Below are 22,620 nucleotides of genomic sequence, written 5' to 3' on the forward strand. Positions count from 1 at the left end.
CGATATTTGTGACTGCTGTGAATGCTAATGTGATTTAGGTATCTGCTGTTCAATGTCTTATGCTGTGAACGTAAATATTCTTGCTCCCCAAGTTATCTTCTCGATAACGCCGTTTTACTCGTACAATGCCTTACAAGTCAACAATAGAGCGCCATCTTACATCAGATGGGAATATCCTCCAAAATAACATCTCCCCTCCTATTCAGAGCAACAAAATACGCCTCCTTCGACTCCTTTTTCCATATCCAACCTCGTCAGCCAACCAAATTACAATGAGCCAAAAATTGTCCTGTGCTGTCCAAACAAGGGAAAGCAGGGAAACGGTGAGAAAAGAAGGGAAGGGGAGACTTACACTCCTAGAACTATCAGGCTTATCCCTATGAACCTTGGTAAACAGCTTCTTAAGCATGTTCTCCAACTTCTTGTCTTCTGACCCTTGGTAGAACTTGCAGACGAAGTGACCGCCGGGTTTGAGCGTGTCGTTTGCGAATGAGAGAGCGGCATAGCAGAGGTCCTGATTTTGGGTGGAAAGGGGGGAAAGGGAGGGGGAGGTGTTAGTAGTGTTTTGCTTCGAAGATGGAGGGTAGGAATTTCAAAAGGTTGGAGTTTTTGGATGTGGGGAAGAAATGTATGATGAATAGTTGATGGTCGAAAAGATTCAGAAGATTGGGTGGGATAACGAGAGGTGGGTGCATGATGACAAGAAACCAGACAAGAGAAATACACATACCATACTACCAGCGTGGTCCTTGAACGAAATCCCGCTCGTGTTCATCATCCTGCTATACGGGTTACTCAAAGTCTGGATGGAGAAGCCGGTGGTTTGGGGCCAGGGTTCTGACATGTCGCTTAGTACTACCTGTTTGTTTTGTTTTCCGGACAAAGGGGATACGTTAGCGGTGTCAGCAATGATTTTGTAGTTAGATGTCAAGTGAGATGGATGCTCCGTTCCCTGTTGTAAGCAACGGTAAAGAAGAGGGGCGAATAATGATAGTAAAGGAGGCGAGGGGTGTTGACTGAGAATGGTAATAAATGAACACGCACATCAACCAACCGCATTTGCTCTGGCTGCTTTTTCTTCCTTGGTTGTTGCTGCTCTTCTTGTTGGTGTCCCTCTTCGAGTTCCTCAGTACTATCTTCCCCGTCGAATTTGCTCTCTGTTTCTTTGGCTGCGGTGGTCGCCTTGTCTTCTTCTCGTCGGTCTTGTTCCAGAAGCTCAGGCTGCTGCAACTGAGCTTCTCTGACAGCCATCCGTTCCAACTCGATGTAACTCGGCCGGTCGGCAAAGATCTCTTGCTTTGCTACATCCTTTTGTTGTTGCCGTTGTTGCTGTTGCTGCTGCTGCTGCGGCTGCTCTTCCCGCCTCTCTGTGAGCTCCAACTTCTCCAGCCCTTGAACCATCTCCTCCACCACGTCGTTCTTCTCCTTCTGCCTAGCTTCACTTCCAGCCACTCCCTCGCCCACCTCACCCACTATCTCCCTCTCCAGCCCCGACCCCCTCGCGGCCTCCTCGATCTCTTCCCTCTCGACCCTTTCCTTCTCCTCCCGCTCCTTCGCCTCCTGTTCCACTCTAGCTGCCTTTTCCCTTTCCTTCCTCAATAACTCGACCCTCCCCCGTCCCTCCTCCTCCCTCAACCACCCCTTCACCAACCCCCTCACCCCTTCACTCAAGAAATTCCCCTGAATGGAACTTACTCCCCTCGGCGGCTGGGCGGGGATGATGTCGATCCCCACCACTTTTCCGTCGGGTTTGGTGAGGTCCAGCGCGACCTGCGACCAGCTGCCGGGCGCAAAACCGAGGTCGACGACGATCTGGGAAGAATTGCGGCGGAAGAGGCGATACTTTTTGTTGATTTCGAGGAGTTTGAAGGCGGCGCGCGATTTGAGCCCGGCGGTGCGGGCGGAGCGGGCGTAATAATCGTTGGATTGGCGGGCTTTCCACTGGGAGTTTGAGGAGGAAGAGGATAGTCTGAGCTGATTGGTGGTGGGGACATTGGTTGAGGGGCTGGGCGAGATGGTGGTCGTGGTGATAGTAGTAGTGGTGGGAAACAGGGAGGCTCTTGTGGTGGTGAAAATGGGCGTTGGTCGAAGGAAAAGGCGAGGTGGTAATCGTCGAGGCAACATCTTTGGTGTTTCTTGGGATGTGGCTTTCTTGTCGAGGATGGATGGATGGATGTACGCGTCGGAAGAAAATAGTGAGGAAGATCGAGATAAGACAATGGATATTTGGTTGCGTGGATGTTCTGCTTTTAAACCCAGTATGATGGGATAAAGTCAGAAAAATGGCTAAGCCTTATCTGATGAGGGCGTGAGCAGTTGATGGTGGATATAATGTGCAGTCAGTTGTTTGGGAACTTGCATGCAGTTTGTGAAGTTTTTCCACATTGCTTTCGTTCGGTTTGTGGGATACCCAATTACGGTAGCCAGCCAAGACAGCCCGATTAACTCATAATACGCATTGCTTCATAAATTCTCCAACGTCATCTCTTGACGCTCACATCAGCAACCAACCCCTTTAGTTTTACACAATCACCTGAAGCACTTCCTTAGAACAGGAGGTCAATTCGCAATGATTCACAAATTCTGGTATGAAGCCAATGATTGGCAAATCATGTTTCGCTATGTCCTGCAAAAACTGGCCCGTCAAACTGTATTGACCACCGACAACTGACAAGCGCTATGCGGGCTCGCTCGAGGCGGGTATCGGAAGGTGCAATGGGGCGCATGGATTCTGGTGTGCAGTATTTAACCGCGGGTCACGGTAGTAAACCGTTAGTTAGCCTGATCAACCAACCCACTCCCTCTGATCCTCTCCAACAACCGTGAGCACCACCGAGCATTGGCTGCAGTATCCATCATCAAGTTAGAATCAAACTGTCAACGTCCAAAAAGGTGTGAAACTTCGCTATCCAGAATCATGAAATCCTGGAATTCGACATACGAAACTTCCAACATGACGGGGGAAAAAAAGCCGATAACGCCTTCCCCAACTCGAAGCTCCTCACAATGGGCAACGCTTCCAGAAATGTATGTCCCGCTCAAGGATTCTGCCCTCTCCTTCATCACCAGTCAGCGTGTTCTAGATGGAAAAAAACAAGGCGACTGGAGCCCGCGACTATCTTAACTCGACTCGGAATCCACCCATCCAACCTTCCTTTGTTGCCTTAAAAGGACTGCTATTTGGTTCGTCATCGTCGGCCAAACGTCCCGAAAAATCAAAAATCTTGCGACATCTCCGTCCTACTGTTGCCTCTTTGGACAGAGCATGACTCGGAATCCTTCCACCCATCCTCCCTTCGCTTTGTTACCTCAGGAGGAGGAGGAGGAGGAGTCTTTGGTTCGTCATCAGTAAGAGAGTCGTAACTCTTCTCCACCGGGTTTGCCAGAGCAGCATTCATGTGCACACAGATGTTGTTGACGTCGTTGGCCAAGTTGTTAGTGCCATCTTTGCTTACTGCTGCGTTAGGAATTCTTTCCTCGTCCAACCATTAGGGGGCCGAAGGAGATGCCTGGTGCGGGTCCTGTTCCCCTTGTCCCAAATCGGCAAGGAGTCGTTGAAAGGCCGCCTCGCATTGTTGAAGGAGCTCAGCATGTCGCCTTTCAACTCGCTGCTGATATGCCTCGGCTTCAACTTCGTCCTCTTCCGCTGTGTTTGTGGAACGGGCCCTCTCCCGGTTTACATATCCGACAGTAACCAAGCGGTGGTCGGTTTTGGCAACCTGACGAGTAAAGCACTGCCTCAAAGGGGATGGTTTTCCCTGGAAGTTCAATCTGTGGTCTTTAGAGGCACTCACCTCATAAACAAGGCGCGTATCCCTGAAGTAGCCGTGGTCACGCATGATGCGATACTTCTGGCGGAACATCAGGGCCACTGATGCCTGTCCATGACCCATTGCGAATCTGGCTTTAGCCCGAGCATCCCTCTGCATGATTTTCTTGGTTTTTTCCATGTCGCATTCGGGATAGAGGTTGGGGTCACAGTTGCCAAGGAAGGAAGATTTGTCAACCACCTTTTTCGCGCGGTAACGTTTGAACCGATCGATGGTGCGCCAACAGACGTTGATGTTGGTGCGCTTCCTGAACTGCTTACTGATGTGCTTCTCAAACTCGTCAAGAAGAGCGACCTTTTCAACGGGGGTAGGCGCCCTCCTGTTATGCTGTTGCCATTCAAGCAACTTCGCATTGACACCGCCCCAGAGCACTCCCCCCTTGACAAACCTTCTTTCTGTCTGGTCCGCGAAGATCAGGTACTCTTTGTATCCGTTCAAAAGTCTGCAGTCACCACAGGTAACATGCGCGGAAAGCATGATTTCGTCATCAGTCTCCATACTCACTTTGCGGTAGGCATCCCACAAGTTATTACCCTCCTCTGGAAATTGTCTGTGTTGATTGGAAGTAAGCGGTTCTTCTGCATTGGAAACAGTGGGATCAACAAAAAACGGATAAAAACACTGCCTCTGCGCCAACCGGAGCGCACTCAGTGCCTTAACCTGAAGCCGGGGGTGGTCGGGATTGCGGCAGTGTCCGGAGCCCTGGCTCTGAAAATGGCAGCTGAAGCAACGCCCAGAGGCCGAGTCATTGATCGCGTTCAGCTTCAGGCAGTGGCAGCATTCCCAGAAAGCCACCTTGGAGCGGTCAATATGGTCGGATAACGCAGCCGGAATACCAATTCCAGACATGATGGGATGATCTTTGTGGTTGATCAAAGTACATTCCGGGCACAGAGAATGTGGAAAGGGGTCCAACTCGTTGCCGTAATGATCTCGCTTCCTGCTCCGACAATTCACCTCAGCACAGGGTTTCAAGTGGTCAGTGTTTCCAGGCTCGATCTCCGCAGGCTTGCCGTAGGCATCGGAATGGGTGTTATTGTGCTGGCATTTGCAGCAGATCCAGCCGACGGGAATAATTCGGGGGTCACGGCGATCCGGAAAACCATATCGAAGTCGGAGAGAGCCAAAACGGACCCAGTCTGCGTCCACGTTCGGGGACTGTAATGGACCTGGGTCGGTCATGACGAAGCCGGCTTTGTTGTTGGTATCCTGGAAACGATGCCGCCACTGTTAGTCTGGGGTTCGACAAGAGTGGTACTTTGATCTGGACCCCAAAAGACAGTGATCAAGAAGCCAGTTGAGACTAGAAGAGACAACGTTTTGATGAAGGGCAAGTCGACGATAGTGTTGGGGATGTGGGAACACACTGACCGAAACTAATTATCCGACATAAGCATATCTGCTGGGATTTTGTTTGCGATGGATGACGCTAGAGTCGGGTAGCAGGAAGCTCGTAGGTAACGCCAACAGATACCAGAAGGCTGTTAGTCCGAGACAAGAAGGCACAGGACTATCTATGCCTTGGAAGAGATCAACGCTGGATACGAGGGAACTGTTCGCAGCCAGTGCTGGAGGTCCGATGGGTAGGAGTGCAAGTTGTCACCAGAAAGTGACCTAGAACAGAGGATTTGGAGAGACACAGGACAGCGCTGCTGCTGGTGGCAATCTTCCCAAGAAGGGGTTTGGTAGGGATGCCGCTTCAGAGGGTTCAATAAGAGGGAAGCCAAGAGGCAGAGAGGAGTATACTGTGATTCACGCTGGCTTCAAGACCAGATAGCGATACTGTCTGGAGGAATAGGGTGATGCTAGAGGTAGGAGGAGGCCAAAGTGGACGAAACAAGCTGAAGGAAAGTTTGGATGCTCAACCGCGGTGCCTGGAGAAGAGAGAGGAAGTCCAAGGCTGGTTAGGGTTTCATGACCCGTTTCTTCTGCCACTTCCAAACACACCTTCAAGAAAAAAAAAAGAAGAAAAAGAACAAAATAGAAACAGCTCGTGGCTGAAGACTCGGGCATCGAGAGATGCATCATTGATAGCATTGCATGGAGCGGACCTCCGGAATCCGGTTTGGAAAAGACGGGGGCACCGTGGAAGATACAGCGGACATGGAAAAACCGTCCTCAGACCTTACGCAGCTCAGGGCAACCCACCATGTATGAATAAAGCAATGGAAGCTGGGTGTTGGATGCGTGCAATTTCTACTGGACTCCTCACCTCTTGTAGAGGTTGGTCAAGGAAGAAATCTACAAGTGTCTAATATTGCCAGTGAAAGGAAGGGTTTGTCGAGCGGATGCATTGTGTTATGCGAATTCCGATATCAACAAAAAAAAAAAAAAAAAAACAAGAAAGGAGAAAAAGGGCTGGAAATATCTTGTCCGACTGTTGACCAGCGAGCGTAAGGTATATATGACTATCATGAAGGCTACCCCAACTATGCCCAAAACCTACAAAATTCTTACACCCTCGGTGTCTTCGTCTTGCTCGATACCAGCATTTGAGACAGTATAAAGTGGCACACATCTTCGTCCGCCCAGTAACTCATGTGCGAAGCAATGGTGTTGATGGGATTGAAGTCCAGAACGCTCCTGTAAAGCCAATGTTAGCCATCTGCCGTCTTAAATCACAATACTTGAGCACGCGAAAGTGATGACTTACTCTTGGATACTGTAATCCACTCTCCCATTCCTGTTCAGCGCCCGTACCTTCATCTCCTCTCTCTTCAACTTCTGGGCCTTGGCCTCCTCCTTGACCCATTCCTCCTTGGCCGCAGCGGTGCTGCCCCCTTCCTTGGCGGCGTGAACCATATCCAACCTCTTCCTCTCAAACCTGCTAAAGAGCGTCTCCAGCTCGTCATCGATCAGCGCGCCATCGTGGCCGGCGTTGGCCAGTTGGCGCATCCTCTCCGCCGTCTTCTCGCTCCGTTGTGCGTCTGACATCTTGGGGGATTCGGGAGAGATGACACCGCCCGCAATATTGGTACCAGCACCAGGACTGGAATTCTGGTGCTGAGCCTGTGAGGCGTTAATGTTGGCTACATCTTCCTGGCTAAAACCGAGACTACGGTTGAGTAAACTGCTGGCAATACCGGCACTGAGACTGCTCCATAGTCCGCTAACGCTCTGCCCGACCTTGGCACCAATACCCGTGAGACCCTGTGGAGCGACAGAACCGAAGATGCTCTTCTTGGTATATGGCAGAGCTTGGGGCTTGAGAGTGGACATGGCGGGGGAGATCAAGGGCTCCAGACGATAGGAGATGGGATCTGAAGGGTGAAAAATGTTGAATAACTGAGCAACCTTGGGAGAGGAGATGCTGTACGGAAGGTTGGTGATAGGAGAGAGACTCTGATCACTGTTATGGTGGTGGTGATGGTGGTGATGCGCTGTGGCGGCAAGGAAAAATGGGTCATCCATGTATTCGGGATTTAGGGGGCTTTCCGAGGGATAGGCGTTGGGCAAGTGACGAGCCGCAATTGTTCGTCCCTTGAGCATCTGGAAAAGGCCAATGGGAGATCCGAGAGCGTAGAAATCTTCCACGTCAAACTCGAACGCAAGCTCCTTGGATTCTTTCGGTTCGTATCGGTCCTGGGTGTGTGTTGGCCATAATCTGAGCGGGTTCTTAAACGGCTCGGTTTCTGGTCGTTTTTCCCGTTGCCGACAGAGGATATCAAACATGATGGCAGACCCAAGGGAATGGCCGATGACATGCACTTTGCCGTTGAAGTTAGGATTGCGGTCTTTGAACAGCTTGTATATTCGGTTAGCTTCTCGGAGAACGATCTCCGCAATTGTTTCTCGGTATGCGCTTTGGTAGAGCAGGACGTCGAGAGCCAGATCGGATATGAGTGACCTTGCAAAAGCCACACCTTCGATTGTAATGTCATCTAGGGATGGGTCTTTTGTAACAGTTTAGCACTAACTTGTACTTGAACTTGCGTCAGAACACGGGAATCACTTACATTCGTCCTCTTCGTATGGAGCCTCACCCAAATCGTGCTCTCTCCTTTTCGGTTTGCGCTTTGGAAAGTCGAGGAGATGTCGCCAGACAACGGGCAAAACTTGAACACGCGAGTTGCCAGGGCCTTCCACTTCAATCTCGCCGTTCAGCGCTCTGAGATCGGCCGAAGAAGAATATGTCTCCTTTAATGTTTTCCGAAGCATATTCACGTCATGGACAAAGTTGACACTCTCGATCTTCTTTCCCAAAAGCTGTCCGATGCCGTGGGTGACGAGAACGAGATGCTCAATTTCGCGGCCCTGAGTCTCTCCTAGTCGCGCATTATAGTCGTCCCTGATCTCCTTCTCTTCTCTTTTCCGAATCGCTTCCGCCTCTGCCTCTGGATCCTTGACACCCTCTATCAGGTTTGATATTTGCCGACTGAGCCTGGCCCTCGTACTTTCGATTTCGTCGGGCCCCTCCTCTTCGCCCTCTTCCTTGACCACCACGGTCTCTTCAGAAAGTGAGTGCGCACCTGCTGGAGCAGAGCGTCTCTTGAGGACCTTTTGCAGCTTCTCGTCCTGTTCTGCGGAAGTGCTCTTGGTTCCAGTTGGAGTCGAGGGCCGCTTATCATCTTTGGGCTTCTTTGTTTCTGTATTATAGCCACGAACGAGCTTCACGCCGCTCATATAACCACCTCCAGCAAACCTCTCGTATACGGTCGAGGTCACCCAAGAGAGCACACCTTCCGATGAGAGCCATACAGTGCTTTCGTCGTGGTATGTTGCGATGTTGTTCATGTAGGCGCCAAATAGCCGATATGTCTGGGGCTGATGTTGGACTACCGTGCTCTCTATTTTGGCTGGGGTTTCTTTCTGGGCGGCAGCCGCAGCCTTGAGATTGCTCACTGAAGCCTTGGGTGTGACGGTCTTGGTACCCGAGTCGCTGCGCGTCCGTGTTGGGTACATCCATGGTCGTATCTTCATGTATCCTTCTTCAAGCTGGGCGGCAAGATTCTCCTCGCATGGGCGAACAGTCGAGCCTTCTTGGTAGAACCAAGTTCCTCGACGCACCTCATATACCGGACCCTCCCAGTAAACAGGGGCTAACTCGCGATCGTCGAGGTCGACGTCGAATAGAAAATCTTCGTTGACGGGGACTCGAATGTGATTCTTGGCCTCCTCCTCAGTTGAATCCAGGTTTGTGTTGTTTGCTTCGTCACCCGAGACGACGCGAGGCCGCTTGGAGCCTAAACGGACACTGGTCGAGCGTTTCGGATTCGCCCTCTGTTGCTCTATCTCTTCGAGTCTTGCTTGGTAGGCAACTTCGAGTGCTCGGGAGTCTCCGGGAGAGAAGGGCGCATATTTCTTTGGTTGCGTCTGGGTCTTTTTGTCATCGTCGGTCTTGGACTGGAGGAACTTGGGCTTGCGCTTCGGGACCTAGAGGAAAAGAAGTTTGGGTCAGGGCGTTTTCAACCCTATACAAGTGATCAGACAGACAACGTACATCTACGGCATGGAACCATTGAACATTTAGTGGAGGGCAATCAGGGGGATACCGCTTGAAGCTGTGGCCGTAAAAGGGGTTGGTACTATGGTCCCCGGGGTTTGGGTTCACAGGGACCACTGGTTTGGGCGGAGGTGGCTCCTTGGGCGTTGGAGTGGTGCTGCGGTTGGCCGCCCAAGGATTGATGGAATCGACGGCGGATGCGAGATACGACTTTTCAGGCTTCTTGTCGGCGGCCGCGCCGGGGCCAGTTCCGCTAGCTGGCGCCATCGGATTTTTGCTGTGACCAGAAGGCCACCAGGCAGAGAAAGAAGGCGAGGAAGAGAACGAGGCTCTGGGGCCTCGGCTAGACGCAAAGGTCAAGGTAGTTGGTCTGAAGACTGCTGGCAGAGGGTAGAGAGCCTGACGGGTACGAGGACCCAGGCCAGTCCCGCGCAGACGCAACCTTATCGCGGAAACAAGCGCCAACGTTGCTGACTTTTGAAGTTGACAGGCTGACTTTTCTTCTCACCAGTCCGGTCGCCCTGGAAGTATTCGTTGGGTATCTGTATGCACCCCAAGGGAGAGGATACGAGACAGTTGGTCTTGGCCCAATGTTGGTTGGTGGAAAAGGGTTATCTGGCGATGGAACCCCAATTCTGACTCCCGCCGTCTTGAATGGTTTTGTCGGTTGGCTCGTTCAATGTCCAAAATTCGGTTTCGATCGATGTTTGGTTTCTAGGTAGTTGTCGTTGTTGTTGTTGTTGTATGATGGAGTCTCATGGGTGCAATGTGTTGTAACAACTGAAGGAGTGAAGCTTCCTCGGGAAAGATGCGCGCACATGCAAGCGAAAGACGGGACGGGAGGGCGGTTAGATGAACAACGCAAAGTGTAGTAGATTACCTAGGTAAGGTAGATATATACTTGTAGATGTTAAGTTGTGTATGACACTTGAAGTGTATGGTATGTATGGTAAAGAAGAGGAAACACCGGAAAGTAACAGCTGGTCTTGGCTGCTGCTGGCTTGTGACTTTTCTCATCTTCCACGGAATGACAGGAAGGGCCAATGGAGCTCCCTTCGGTCTTGGACAACACGGCAATGACGATTCCAGCAGATCAGAATCAAGCGGTGATTGGCAGCAGCTGGTCCTTGTCCCACTCTCACCCATCAGTTCCGGGTACTTTTAGAACAGTTCAAGGTACTTGAGCGGCTCTGTCTTGGAGGCTCGGCTCAGAGGGAGTTCAGGTACCCCTCTCCTAAAGCATGTACCCCTACAAGATAACGGATGGTGGGGTATCAGCGGCCTGGAAGGGGCCGGTCGATCAGATGGAGGCACCGCGTGGTGGGGCACAGGTTTCGAAGACTGTCTCCAACTCGCGACCATTGGACCAGTTCCAGGACGCGGAGTCATGCGGGCGGCGACGGCGGAGGGTTTCTTCTTGACTGCCGTGCCGCCCGGGCCCCGCCCCCCCTCCAGTGTGGTGCCCGTTTTCACCATGGGTGCACCACTGTAATGGAGACGCAGCGCGCGCAGCGACAAAATAATTTTCAAAAGACGGGTCGCGAATTTGTCCCAATTCACTTTTTCCAACACCATCGGCTATCTGCCACCTCATTCCATTCCATTCTCACTTTCGACTTCCATTGTCTGGGATATCCAGCACACGGCGACATTTGCTACGGCATAGTGTATTCTATAACCTCGTCGGAAATCCCACTACGACAAGCGTCAACTGCAAAATTTCACCGATATAAGCCTCGGCCGATAGCGATCTCTACCCCGAATCTACCGCCAGGGCACCTCTCGTCGCCCACCACAGTCTCAATCGACAGCCTCTGGCTTCCGTTTCGCTCTAGGTTCTTCACAGCGACCATTGCGACGGGTCTGACAAGCACTCGATAACCTCGACTCGACATCACCTCCATCAAACAATACAGAGAGTCCGCCATGAGCCGGTAGCGACATTGTATGATCACCAGAATAGGGCACCCGGACTGCTCTCTTCCAGTAGCCACCTACTCTACCTGCTACGCATGCCCTGTTGATGGCATTGCTAGTCTCGACAACTGAAATACGATTCATATCACAATGGGTGCCGAGCAGAGAGCTCCTATCAAGGAGCAGCTGGCCGACCAGCTCCCTAAGCGCTTCAGAGCCCTGCAGTTCGGAGTCCAGTCACACCAGGATATAGTAAATCAGGGTGTCCTCGAAGTCTCCGACAACCTCCTGTACGATGTCGAAAACGGCCGCCGCACTTTCCCCCACGGCCCCCTCGATCCCCGTCTCGGTACTTCGAGCAAGACGGGCACCTGCGAGACCTGCAATCTCCCTCTCCAGTCCTGCGCCGGTCACTTCGGTCACGTCCGCCTCCCACTTCCCGTCTTCCACATCGGCTATCTCAAGTACATTCAGGCCACACTCCAAAACATTTGCAAGACCTGCTCAAAGGTCCTGCTCGAGGAGGAACCCAAGGCCAAGTTCCTCAAGGCTCTCCGTGCCCCTGGTATCGATAACCTCAAGCGATCAGCCATCCTCAAAAAGATCAACGATGAATGCCGCAAGCAGAAGACGTGCCCCTACTGCGGCGACACCCAGGGTGTTATTCGCAAGTTGAGCGTCATGAAGCTTACTCACGACAAGTTCTCGCACTTCAACAAGTCGACTGCCCAGAAAAAAGTTCCGCCCGTTGCCAAGGCCGCCTTCGATTCCTCCTTCATCCAGGCAAAAACATTCACTCCGGACCTCGAGAAACACTCCAAGAAAGCTATGGACGACATGGATCCTCTCAAGGTCCTGAAATTGTTCAAGAAAATTACCGCCGAGGACTGCGAGTTGCTCGGATTGAACCCTTCCGAGGGCAGACCAGAGATGTTCTTGTGGCAATATCTTCCCGCTCCCCCAATCTGTATTCGTCCGTCGGTCCAGCAAGAAGCCGCCAGTAACGAGGATGACATTACTAGTAAGCTCTCCGAAATCATTCTCTACGCCGGCCATTTGCGCGAATCCCTCCTCAAAGGCGCTGCCCTCAACACCATCATGGAACAGTGGGAGTTCATCCAGCTCCAGGTTGGCATGTACGTCAACAGTGATGTTCCCGGTCTCTACCAGCCAGGCTTTGGCAAGCCCATCCGCGGCTTCTGCCAGCGTCTGAAGGGTAAGCAGGGTCGTTTCCGTGGTAATCTGTCGGGTAAGCGTGTCGACTTCTCCGGCCGCACAGTCATTTCGCCCGATCCCAACTTGGGAATCGACCAGGTTGCCGTTCCCGAGCGCGTGGCCAAGAACCTGACCTATCCCGAGCGGGTGAACCGCAACAACATCGAAAAGTTGCGAAAATGTGTCATGAATGGACCCAAGGTATGGCCTGGTGCTCAGGGCGTCATCAAAAGGGACGGCGGCATGAAGTTCAACTTAAACTTTGGTGATGAGTCCATCCGGGAGGAACGCGCGCGGGAACTCAAGTTTGGTGACGTTGTTGAAAGACATTTGGAAGACGGCGACATTGTACTCTTCAACCGTCAGCCCTCGCTACACAAGTTGTCCATCATGAGCCATCGTGCAAAGGTTAGACCCTGGAGGACGTTCCGTCTCAACGAATGCGTGTGCACTCCCTATAACGCCGATTTCGATGGAGACGAAATGAACCTTCATCTCCCGCAAACAGAAGAGGCTCGTGCCGAAGCCATCAACCTCATGGGTGTCCAAAACAACTTGATTACCCCCAAGAACGGTGAACCTATTATCGCCGCCACGCAGGATTTCATTACTGCGGCATACCTCCTGAGTAGCAAAGATTTGTTCCTCGACCGCAAGACCTTTACCTACATCTGTACGCAGATGCTGCTGGGTGAAACCCATCTCGACCTTCCCCCGCCTACCATCATCAAACCCGTCGAGTTGTGGACGGGCAAGCAGATTTTCAACGTTTTGATGCGTCCCAACAAGCAATCACCAGTCCTCGTCAACCTCGAGGCCAAGAACAAGGTCTACAAGGCGAAGCCAGGCGAGCTTCCGGATATGGACATTGACGATTGCTACTTGGTCGTCCGCAACTCCGAGGTCATGTGCGGAAGAATGGACAAGTCGACCGTTGGTGGTGGCAAGAAGAACTCGGTCTTTTATGTTATCCTTCGTGATTGGGGTCCGGAGCACGCTGCTCAGGCCATGAACCGTCTGGCCAAGTTGTGTGCTCGCACACTAACCCTCCGCGGGTTTTCGATTGGTGTTGGCGACGTCTATCCGTCCAAGGATTTGACAGAGCACAAGGCTAAGCTGGTTCAGGATGCGTATGCACTCTGCGACGACCTCATCGCACAGTTCAAGTCTGGAAGGCTTGAAAAGGCTCCCGGTTGTAACATGGAGGAGACGCTTGAGAACAAGATCTCTGGTATTCTCAGTAAAGTCCGTTCGCAGGCCGGTGACTACTGTGTTGGCCATTTGAGTCGCAACAATTCTCCCTTGATCATGGCCAAATCCGGTTCCAAGGGTTCCGACATCAACGTCGCTCAGATGGTTGCCCTTGTCGGACAGCAGATTATTGGTGGCAAGCGTGTTGCGGATGGATTCCAGGATCGTACCCTCTTCCACTTCCACAAGAACGCTCGTCAGCCCCCCAGCAAGGGTTTCGTGCGCAACAGTTTCTACACTGGTCTGGTGCCCACTGAGTTCCTTTTCCACGCCATCTCTGGCAGAGAAGGTTTGGTCGATACCGCCGTCAAGACAGCCGAGACAGGTTACATGTCTCGTCGTCTCATGAAGTCATTAGAAGATCTCTCAACTCAGTACGACGATACCGTGCGGACATCAGAAGGGAATATTGTGCAGTTCCAGTACGGTGCCGACAGACTGGATCCAGCAGACATGGAGGGTAACGCCAAGCCTGTTGATTTCGAGAGATCATGGAATCATGCCGAAAGCTTGACAATGAACCACAATGACAGGTCGCTGCTTCCGGCAGAAATCTCGGCCATGTGCAAGGAAATTCTGGACGAAAGGCGGAAATGGTACGTGCGCAAGCACCTTGTCACGGGCGAGTTGCTGCACTACGAGGACAAGACGATTGCGGAAAGTGACGATCACGATGTGTTCATCGCCATCGATGAGCATGAAGGTGCCAGAGTCTATCTCAACACCATTCAGGCTGAGATGGACAAGCGTGCGCTTAAGCTGGCAAAAGCACGCAAACTCGCCGGCTTGGATCCTTGTCTGCCCCAGGACAACGCGGACCTGCTGAAGGAATTTGCTGCATGGGAGAAGAAGCAAAACGGTGGCGATATCAAGATGTTGGATCCGGAAGAAGAAGAAATTCAGCAAGCCCACGTTGATCGTGTCGCCAAGGTTTCGGAGGCTACCCTGAGAAAGTTCATGAACCTCTGTCTTTCCAAGTTCGATAAGGCAAAGGTGGAGCCTGGCCACGCCGTCGGCGCCGTTGGTGCGCAATCTATCGGTGAACCCGGTACGCAGATGACACTCAAGACTTTCCATTTCGCCGGTGTCGCCGGTATGAGTATCACTCAGGGTGTTCCCCGTATCAAGGAAATCATTGGCGCCTCGAAACTCATCAGCACGCCAGTCATCAGCTGCGAGCTCGAGAACAACCGAGACATCAAGGCCGCGCGCATCGTCAAGGGCAAGATTGAAAAGACTTATATCTCGGATGTCATCACTTATGTTGAGGATGTCTGGCTTCCGGATGTTGCCAAGATTGTCCTCAAGATTGATATGCAGGCTCTTTCGGACATGCAGCTCGGTATCGGTCTTCGCGAGATCATGGTGGCCATCGTCAAGGCTAAGAAGCTCAAGCTCAAGGTGGAGATGGACGACCTCAAGATCGGTCCCGATAATACTATTGAGGTTATCGTGAGCAACGACTGGAAGGATCTGACCGCACAAAAGAAGGCGGCGCGAGTTCGCGCCGCAGCGATTGAGAAGGGCCAATTGCTTCTCACCACCTCGGATGAGACCGCCGCCGACTTCCAACTGCGCGTCAACTTCCTCAAGCGCATGCTTCCTGCTGTGCCCATCTCCGGCTACCCCGAGGCTTTCCGTGCCATCATCCAATCCAGCGAGTCCAATGAGCACAAGGTCCTTGTTGAAGGTTACGGCCTGCGCGCCTGCATGACCACGGAGGGCGTCATTGGCACCAAGTGTATCTCCAACTCCATCATGGAGTGCCGCGACGTTTTGGGCATCGAAGCCGCCCGCACCACCATCGCCAAGGAAATCGGCAGCGTCATGGGCGACATGGGCATCGATCCCCGTCACATGGATTTGCTGGCCGACGTCATGACCTACAAGGGCGAGATTCTCGGTATCACGCGCCATGGTCTCGCCAAGATGCGCGACAGCGTTCTGCAGCTTGCCTCATTCGAGCGCACGCCCGATCACTTGTTCGATGCGGCCGCGGGCATGAAGACGGATCGCATTCTCGGTGTGTCGGAGTGTATCATTATGGGCCAGACCATGAAGATCGGTACGGGAGCGTTCCAGGTCGTCAGACGGTTGGGCATTAGGGATCATCAGGTTAGACCCAAAAAGTCCATGTTCGAGGAGGTGTGGAAGAAGGATGAGGCAGAAAAGAGGAGGGCAAAGATGGAGATGAGGAAGACCACTGCGGCTGCGGCTGCGTCTACCGGGCGTGGGGGAAAGATTGATGGAATGATGCCGGCAGCGCCCATGGTGGCTGTTGCCTAAGCAGTAAGTGTCATTTTTGGATTTTCTTCTTTGCATGGTAATGGTGTCGAACGGAAAGTTTTTACACAAAAAATATCTCAGGGGATATCAATGTACGATGTGGGGATCTTGGGAGCCGTCAGGAAAAAAAAAAAACTGGCTTCATCAAACTGTCTTGATATCTCTTGATGGGGATGACAGAATGCGAGATCATGCGTCGAGAAGGATGGGATAAGAGTTGATACCCTGGGGTTTTGAGCGCGCGCGCGTGTGTGTGTATGTTTAATCATAGAGAGTCAAAGCTGCGCGTGGAAAGGGAGGGTGGTGTTTTGGAGAAAATGGTCTTTGGCGGTTATATATGTTTATTAGCTCCTTCATGTAAGACGAAGAATGCCCTTTTGTTGAATACGGCGAACAACCCAAATGTGTTGAAGTGAGGTGAGCTTGTTGGTCACATGATCAGGCGTTCTGATCTTGCAAGTGAGCAAACGCTCATCGTGCGTGCCAAAGAAATGTTACGTCATTATTCCATTTCACATTTCTCTTTCCTCGCTTTAATCCTACCGCAAGCTCTGCACTCGGGCAATCACCATCTCATCAACAATCCGGCTTCTCACAATGTGCGGTAGGTACGCCATCAACCTGCGGCCCTCAGAGGTGCGCCGCATGTTACAAGCGGATAACATGCCAGTCGATGATGCGCCGGACGATGAAGGCGACGATTCGCCACGACAGAGCTACAATTTTGCGCCGGGATATCGTGGGGTTGTTTACAGGGCCCGGATAGGTGGCGGTGGTAGTACTCGTGGAGCTGGAGGGCGGAGGAGAGCAGCACATAATGATAGCGCTCAGGAAGGAACCGAACCGCTAGCCGAAGGCGAGGAGGAGGAAGAGCACCATCAGAGCCAGTCCCCGGAAGAAGAAGAAGAAGAACAGGAGCAAGAACAGGGAAAACAACAAACTCAGCAACAACAACAACAACAACAACAACAACAACAACAACAACAACAACATGACAACGAGAACCAAGATCAAACCAAGCACCAATTCATCCTCCAACCAATGAAATGGGGTCTCATTCCCTCCTGGACCTTCAAATCCAAGTCCAAGCAGCAGAAACCAGGATCAACAAACTACACAACAACCCTCAAGACCATCAACTGCCGCGACGGATCCCTTTCATCTTCAAGCGGCATGTGGTCCCGCATCAAACACCGCCATCGCTGCGTCATCCCCGCCCAAGGATTCTTTGAGTGGCTCAAGACCGGTCCTTCGGGAAAAGAAAAGATCCCGCACTTTGTAAAGAGAAAAGACGGCAAGTTGATGTTATTCGCTGGACTCTGGGATTGTGCCCATTACACCGATGAAGACGGCACTGACAAGGCAATATGGTCGTATACAATCATCACGACATCGAGTAACGACCAACTCAAATTTCTGCACGACAGGATGCCGGTTATCTTGGATGCTGGGTCGGAGGAATTGAAAAGGTGGTTGGATCCGGCGAAAGATGTGTGGAATAGGGAGTTGCAGGATGTGCTCAAGCCGTTTGGAGGGGAATTGGAGTGTTATCCAGTTGATAAGAGGGTTGGGAAGGTGGGGAATGATGGGGATGATTTGATAGTGCCGGTGAGCGAACAGAGGGAGGAGAGGAAGATTGAGACTTGGTTTGGTGGGGGTGGGAAGGGGGGCAAGCGAGAGGAGAAAGAGGAGGAGAAGGAGGGGGAGGTTGAAGTCAAGACCGAGACAGGAAAAATCAAGGTTGAATCCGTCGACGAGTTGGCACAAGAAACGGACCAGAAAGGGAAGGAAGCTCGTTCGCCGCCGCGAAAAGGTATCAAGAGGGAGCCAGCTTCGGAGCTGGGTGGTGATGAGCAACCGCCTGTTAAAAAGTCGATGGGGGCTGGAGACAAGTCTTCACCACTCAAGGGGAGTAAGCAGAAGCCGCCACCACCGGCGGCGTCGAAAGCAAAAGGAATAAAACCAATCAGTGCAACGAAGAACAAAGGGAAGGGGAGTCCAATCAGGCACAGGAATGCGCCACCGCCGGGGACGCAGAAGATCACAAAGTTTTTTGGGAACAGTGCTTGATGAGAAGAGGTGGAGGGATCAGATCCAATATAGTATTCAGCTAAAGCACTCATCGATTCCAGAGGATGTACGTCCGAACATGGCGGTCGCTGTGAGGCCGTGGTAGAACAAAGCACTTCGTCTCGTCGCCGTCGGTCACAGCAACCCACCTTTTCTATGCCGTGTCCAGTCAGTTGATGACCCGGCCAAGGGGCCGGCCAACTGGTCGCTCGAATGAGTTTGTTGCTCTTCCGCACAAAGCGACAATATGTTCCTCAAACTTGTAACATTTTATACTTTGACCGGCGACGACAAAGATAATGAGTGGTTAACTTCCTTTCCTGAGCCCCAGAAAATATCCAGTGGCTAAATTCAACATTACTATCTGTGTGTTTACGAAAGGTCCGACTATCCAAAAAATAGGAAGATTTCTCAGGTTACAAAGTCGAAAGGTCTTGACATAAGTAAAACGTATCCAATCATTTGTCGCCTAACGAGCACTATCAGCATCTCAGAGTCATTCAGTGGTTACCGCCAGGTTGGGTACGTCTGCTTTGTAAACGGTCTTGTGTCACCGAGCAACAACCCAGCCAGCCGGTCGGTCGGTTGGTGGCTAGTGTCAGGTGTCACTGTCAGTGAACAACTGCTTCGGTGCGGTGTTGCCTGCCTGTCGTCTACCTGCATCTCTTGCCCCTCTTACCCCGAAGCATGACCACGACGGTTACTGCCCGTGGTGTTGTTGTCGACTGTTGTGCAGGGGGGGAGGGACGACCGGCCATGCGTTTGCCCACTGCAGAATTTGAGGCTATGGGTAGAGAAAAGGTTAGCAACCGGGTGTGGATTTTGCCTGGCAAAGAAGGGACTACATCATCACAAGTTTATAGTCTGCTCGGATCTATCACAGAGCTCAAACAACTTCGTTCTGTTTACCATCTTTACGTGCCTCCATTTTGGTAGATACAGTTTTCTCCATCCACAGGTCTTGTTTTGGCATATCGCGTGTACCAGACACCGCATTTCTAGAGATTTTTCTCTCTGTCTCTGGCTTGACAACCAGAGGTTGTCTGAATTTCCATACAACCAGCAGCTCACACTATCTACCGACACCGACTCTAAAATGGCAGACGAGAAGAACAACAACAACAACAACAACAACAACAACAACAACAACAACAACAACAACAACAACAACAACAACAACAACAACAACAGCCATGACAAGCTCAACTTCGATGAGTCCCACCAATCTGCGATGACAACAACCTCCACGGCCAACGGTACCACGGCCAATGAAACTACCACCAACACTACGAACGGCTCCAACACTTCATCTAACCCAGCCTCAACCTTGCACGCAGCCGCAAGAAAAATCCCCGCAACAGAGATTCCCTCATCCATCTTCCAGTCCCTCACCAAGCCCACTCCAACAACCACGCACCAACAACCCAGCCTACCACGCACACTCTCAGCCACAAGCTCGGATATTCGCCGCCGCATATCCCAATTTGGCAACGACCTCAGGGTCTTGGGACAGGTTTTCGGCGAAGATGTTAACCGGTACGGTTCTCTTCAGACTGCAGAGAGGTTTAGGCAGGTGTACGCAACGTTTGTCGAGGTTTCGCAGGGAGTGTTGAGCGAGTTGGATGAGTTCGATAGGTTGGATGGAATGGTTGAGGGTGAAGGGTGGGGGGAGATTGGGGATGTGAGGGAAAGAGGTGATCAAAATGGCGATGAGGAGGAGAAGAATAATGGTATGGGTGAGAGGGAGCCCAACGGAGAGATGAGGAATGGGACTTGAGACGGTTATGGGAAGGGGAATATGAAAAATAGGTCGTTGATGTTGGTCTGTAGCATGCCGTGCTGGTCGTGTTACTTACCTGTACTATACATGGGGAAGACTACAAGTTCTTTTTGTCGCGTCAGCAATTGTTGGCTGTTGGCCGTCGCTCCTTCTCAGGTCCGTTTCTTTGTACGCATACCCGCCAACTGAGAGCTGGGCGGCAGACTTTCCTCTAAACAAGCACGCCCAACCCATCATCTGGGATAAAGAGATTCCCGGCGTCACATCTACCACCAACAAGCCGTTCAAATGACGATACAAGACAACCGGTCCCTCACTGGTCCAGAGCGTAGATGCCTTTGCCATGCGCCAGACGGAGCATAGCGTGCTTGGAACAACCCCATCTTTCGACCTTGCAACTGAGTCCTGGCTTTACGGATTATCGCGCGCCTGTCGCATAAGAACTGCAATGATTACATTCACCTTCCATTCACAAAAGGTCACGGTGACCCTCGACCATTTCTCACATGATCCAAGCAGACCAACTTGGCCTCCAGCAGGTCATCAATCACTACAATGAAGATAAGCATGGGTGGTCGTCCATCGCCTAGGATAAGCAGGTCATATTGCGTCCATTCAGAATAACCACGGAGCGGATGCAAGCCGTCACTCGATAGCAAGAGGATTTAGTAGGCTCATGGAATTTCTGAAACGTTGAGATTCGTCGCACCCGCCATTTCCATTCTCCAAACAATGATCAGCAGAAGTAACGAGATGAATCGTTTTCGCCGTTGTATTTTGAGTTGTTGTTTTGACGGGGGTGACGATGTCCCTTCACCGACACAACGCCGCATCCCACGACACCCACAGAACCAAACAGCTCCCTTATTTCAGCAAGCACAATATCAGAAGACACAACTGCGGTCTCAATATCACACAGAGGCTCAGCATCGGGAGTATGGACAAACATCGCCAAGTCCACCAAGACCGAAAAGGCCTCTACCTCCATCAAAGTCCCCGGTATACCAACACCATCATATGAAAAACGATCACCAGCCCCCAGCGCGCCCCATAACAGAATGGCCCGCTCCTAACCTCAATCAGCGACCAGGAAAGATTTCGGAAAGTTTGACTTTCTGGTGGGATGACGCGGTATCACAGGACAGCTACCCTGAATCACCCGAGATTGACTTCGATCCCGACCTAACACCGCCGCCTTTATATCATCGGTATCCACCCAAGGGAGAAGAACAACAACAACAACACACGTTTCCAAAACCCTTTACCGTCTCTACACCAGCTACAAGGAGGCGTAACGTGCCGAGCAGCTATGACATTTCCTACTATTTTAGAAATAGTCCCAGCGTAGCCATACCATGGAGACCACCTACACCACCCCCTTCTCAACCATCATCACTTCCCCACTACGAAGACTCGAGCGCTGTTGCTAATTGGGCACTGGGAGTAGAAAAAGGCAAATGGGAAGAGGAAGTATGGGAAGAAGAAACAGAAAGAGATAGAGAAGAGGCCAGACATCAAGACCCACGGATTGTATCGGGTGTCTCTTCCTTATCATACTACTCAGAGGTTGCACATCAACACCGGCGCCCTGTATCAGATGTTTCTTCTGTATCGTCTTATTATTCTGAGTACCGAGAAAGCAGGGCGTTGACCCCCATACCAGAGGTGAGGAAGTGGGGGGATGCTAAGTATGAGGACGCAAGGCGGGAGGAATCGAACTGGTTGTAGACATGGGACATCATGTGGTTGTTTACAAAGTCATGGTTACGATGGCATGGAAATTTGCAGAGAGCAGAGAGATGATTTAGACATCCTGCGACGAAGTCCCTACCGACTTGTTTTGCCCTTCTTCGTGTTCCCCTCGCTTGTCAGATCCCTCGGCCAGGGAGTCAATCATTTTCCACTTCGACGTAACAACCGCATTCGAGCGGCTAACCATGAACAAACCGTGAAGGACACTTCTTTCGTACACTCTAGTCGCCCATGAACAAAAGGTGGAGACCCAACCAGTTCACGGGATCAGTTTTGCGCGAGTGTCTGCCTCGAGATCATCGGCTCCACTTATCGGTTTCATAGCAGCTGTTGTTAGCTCAGGATAAGGCAAGCGAGGATAGAGGGGGAGGTACCTCTACTTGCGGTTGGATAGTGACAGACGCTGTAGGCGAATGTGGGCATTGACGATGATACCTAGACTAGATGAGCAAGAGAACGAGAGATGGAAAAAAAAAAAAAAAAAAAAAAAAAAAAAAAAAAAAAAAAAAAAAAAAAACTTCACGTCCATTGCGAGGAGAAAGGACGGAGTGTCCTAAAATCATCACTACCTCTGGGGTAAGAGCAGCCCAATATCGTTATAGTGTGGATGAAGGTGTAAAGTCGATGCAAGGTTTAAGGAAGGAGCGGGATGACGGCATTCATCGTCCTCCTCTCCTTCCTCTTCTTCGTCGCTCTCACCCTCCTCCTCCTCCCACCTTTCCAGTTGCTCTCGTTCATCTATTCCCAGGTTCCATCCTCTCCAACGTGAGTAAGAAGCAAGGGAACATATACCACGCCATCATACGGTTTCAACTTTCTCTCCTCAGCTTGTCATCGAGCTGGCGGGGTGAAGTGTTCTTTGGATGGTGGACAATTCAGGTAGTAGAAAGACGGCTTCTTTCGATGTTCCAAGGGTCTCGAGGATCGACTCATCACTCCCTTTCAAGGGCAACATTCAGCACCAGATGAAGTCGGGATAATCCATCTGCGTAAAGAGCTTGCGTAATCATTTGTCCCAAAGTGTCTGACTTGTTTACTCGTGCTTTTCTGACCCAACTTTTTGTTTTGGATTGTCC

The 22,620-nt window shown here is 51.5% G+C and overlaps 5 protein-coding genes across 5 annotated transcripts; 4 read left to right on the forward strand and 1 right to left on the reverse strand.

Moving 5' to 3' along the window:
* Positions 1–13: 13 nt before the first annotated feature.
* Positions 14–9,540, reverse strand: NEUTE1DRAFT_124744 (uncharacterized protein; the record flags this gene model as incomplete). The annotated part of the gene is made up of 14 exons (XM_009856155.1): positions 14–233; positions 353–514; positions 731–859; positions 1,045–1,969; positions 3,232–3,476; positions 3,606–3,734; positions 3,795–4,149; positions 4,219–4,380; positions 4,468–5,039; positions 5,882–6,044; positions 6,288–6,413; positions 6,484–7,711; positions 7,787–9,203; positions 9,271–9,540. 14 exons carry the CDS (start codon positions 9,538–9,540, stop codon positions 162–164), a joined length of 5,955 nt encoding a protein of 1,984 aa, XP_009854457.1.
* A 1,800-nt stretch (positions 9,541–11,340) lies between these two features.
* Positions 11,341–15,942, forward strand: NEUTE1DRAFT_87908 (DNA-directed RNA polymerase III largest subunit; the record flags this gene model as incomplete). The annotated part of the gene is made up of 2 exons (XM_009856156.1): positions 11,341–12,330; positions 12,505–15,942. 2 exons carry the CDS (start codon positions 11,341–11,343, stop codon positions 15,940–15,942), a joined length of 4,428 nt encoding a protein of 1,475 aa, XP_009854458.1.
* Positions 15,943–16,458: 516 nt separating this feature from the next.
* Positions 16,459–18,012, forward strand: NEUTE1DRAFT_87910 (uncharacterized protein; the record flags this gene model as incomplete). Its single annotated transcript, XM_009856157.1, has 2 exons — positions 16,459–16,726; positions 16,952–18,012. The coding sequence occupies 2 exons, from the start codon at positions 16,540–16,542 to the stop codon at positions 18,010–18,012; spliced, it is 1,248 nt and encodes a 415-aa protein (XP_009854459.1).
* A 1,096-nt stretch (positions 18,013–19,108) lies between these two features.
* Positions 19,109–19,789, forward strand: NEUTE1DRAFT_50369 (uncharacterized protein; the record flags this gene model as incomplete). Its single annotated transcript, XM_009855614.1, has 1 exon — positions 19,109–19,789. One exon carries the CDS (start codon positions 19,109–19,111, stop codon positions 19,787–19,789), a length of 681 nt encoding a protein of 226 aa, XP_009853916.1.
* A 735-nt stretch (positions 19,790–20,524) lies between these two features.
* NEUTE1DRAFT_113003 (uncharacterized protein) lies at positions 20,525–21,520 on the forward strand (the record flags this gene model as incomplete). Its single annotated transcript, XM_009856158.1, has 1 exon — positions 20,525–21,520. The coding sequence occupies one exon, from the start codon at positions 20,525–20,527 to the stop codon at positions 21,518–21,520; it is 996 nt and encodes a 331-aa protein (XP_009854460.1).
* Between the last annotated feature and the right edge of the window lie 1,100 nt (positions 21,521–22,620).

This window comes from Neurospora tetrasperma, assembly GCF_000213175.1.
Source record: "Neurospora tetrasperma FGSC 2508 unplaced genomic scaffold NEUTE1scaffold_6, whole genome shotgun sequence".
NCBI lineage: Eukaryota > Fungi > Ascomycota > Sordariomycetes > Sordariales > Sordariaceae > Neurospora > Neurospora tetrasperma.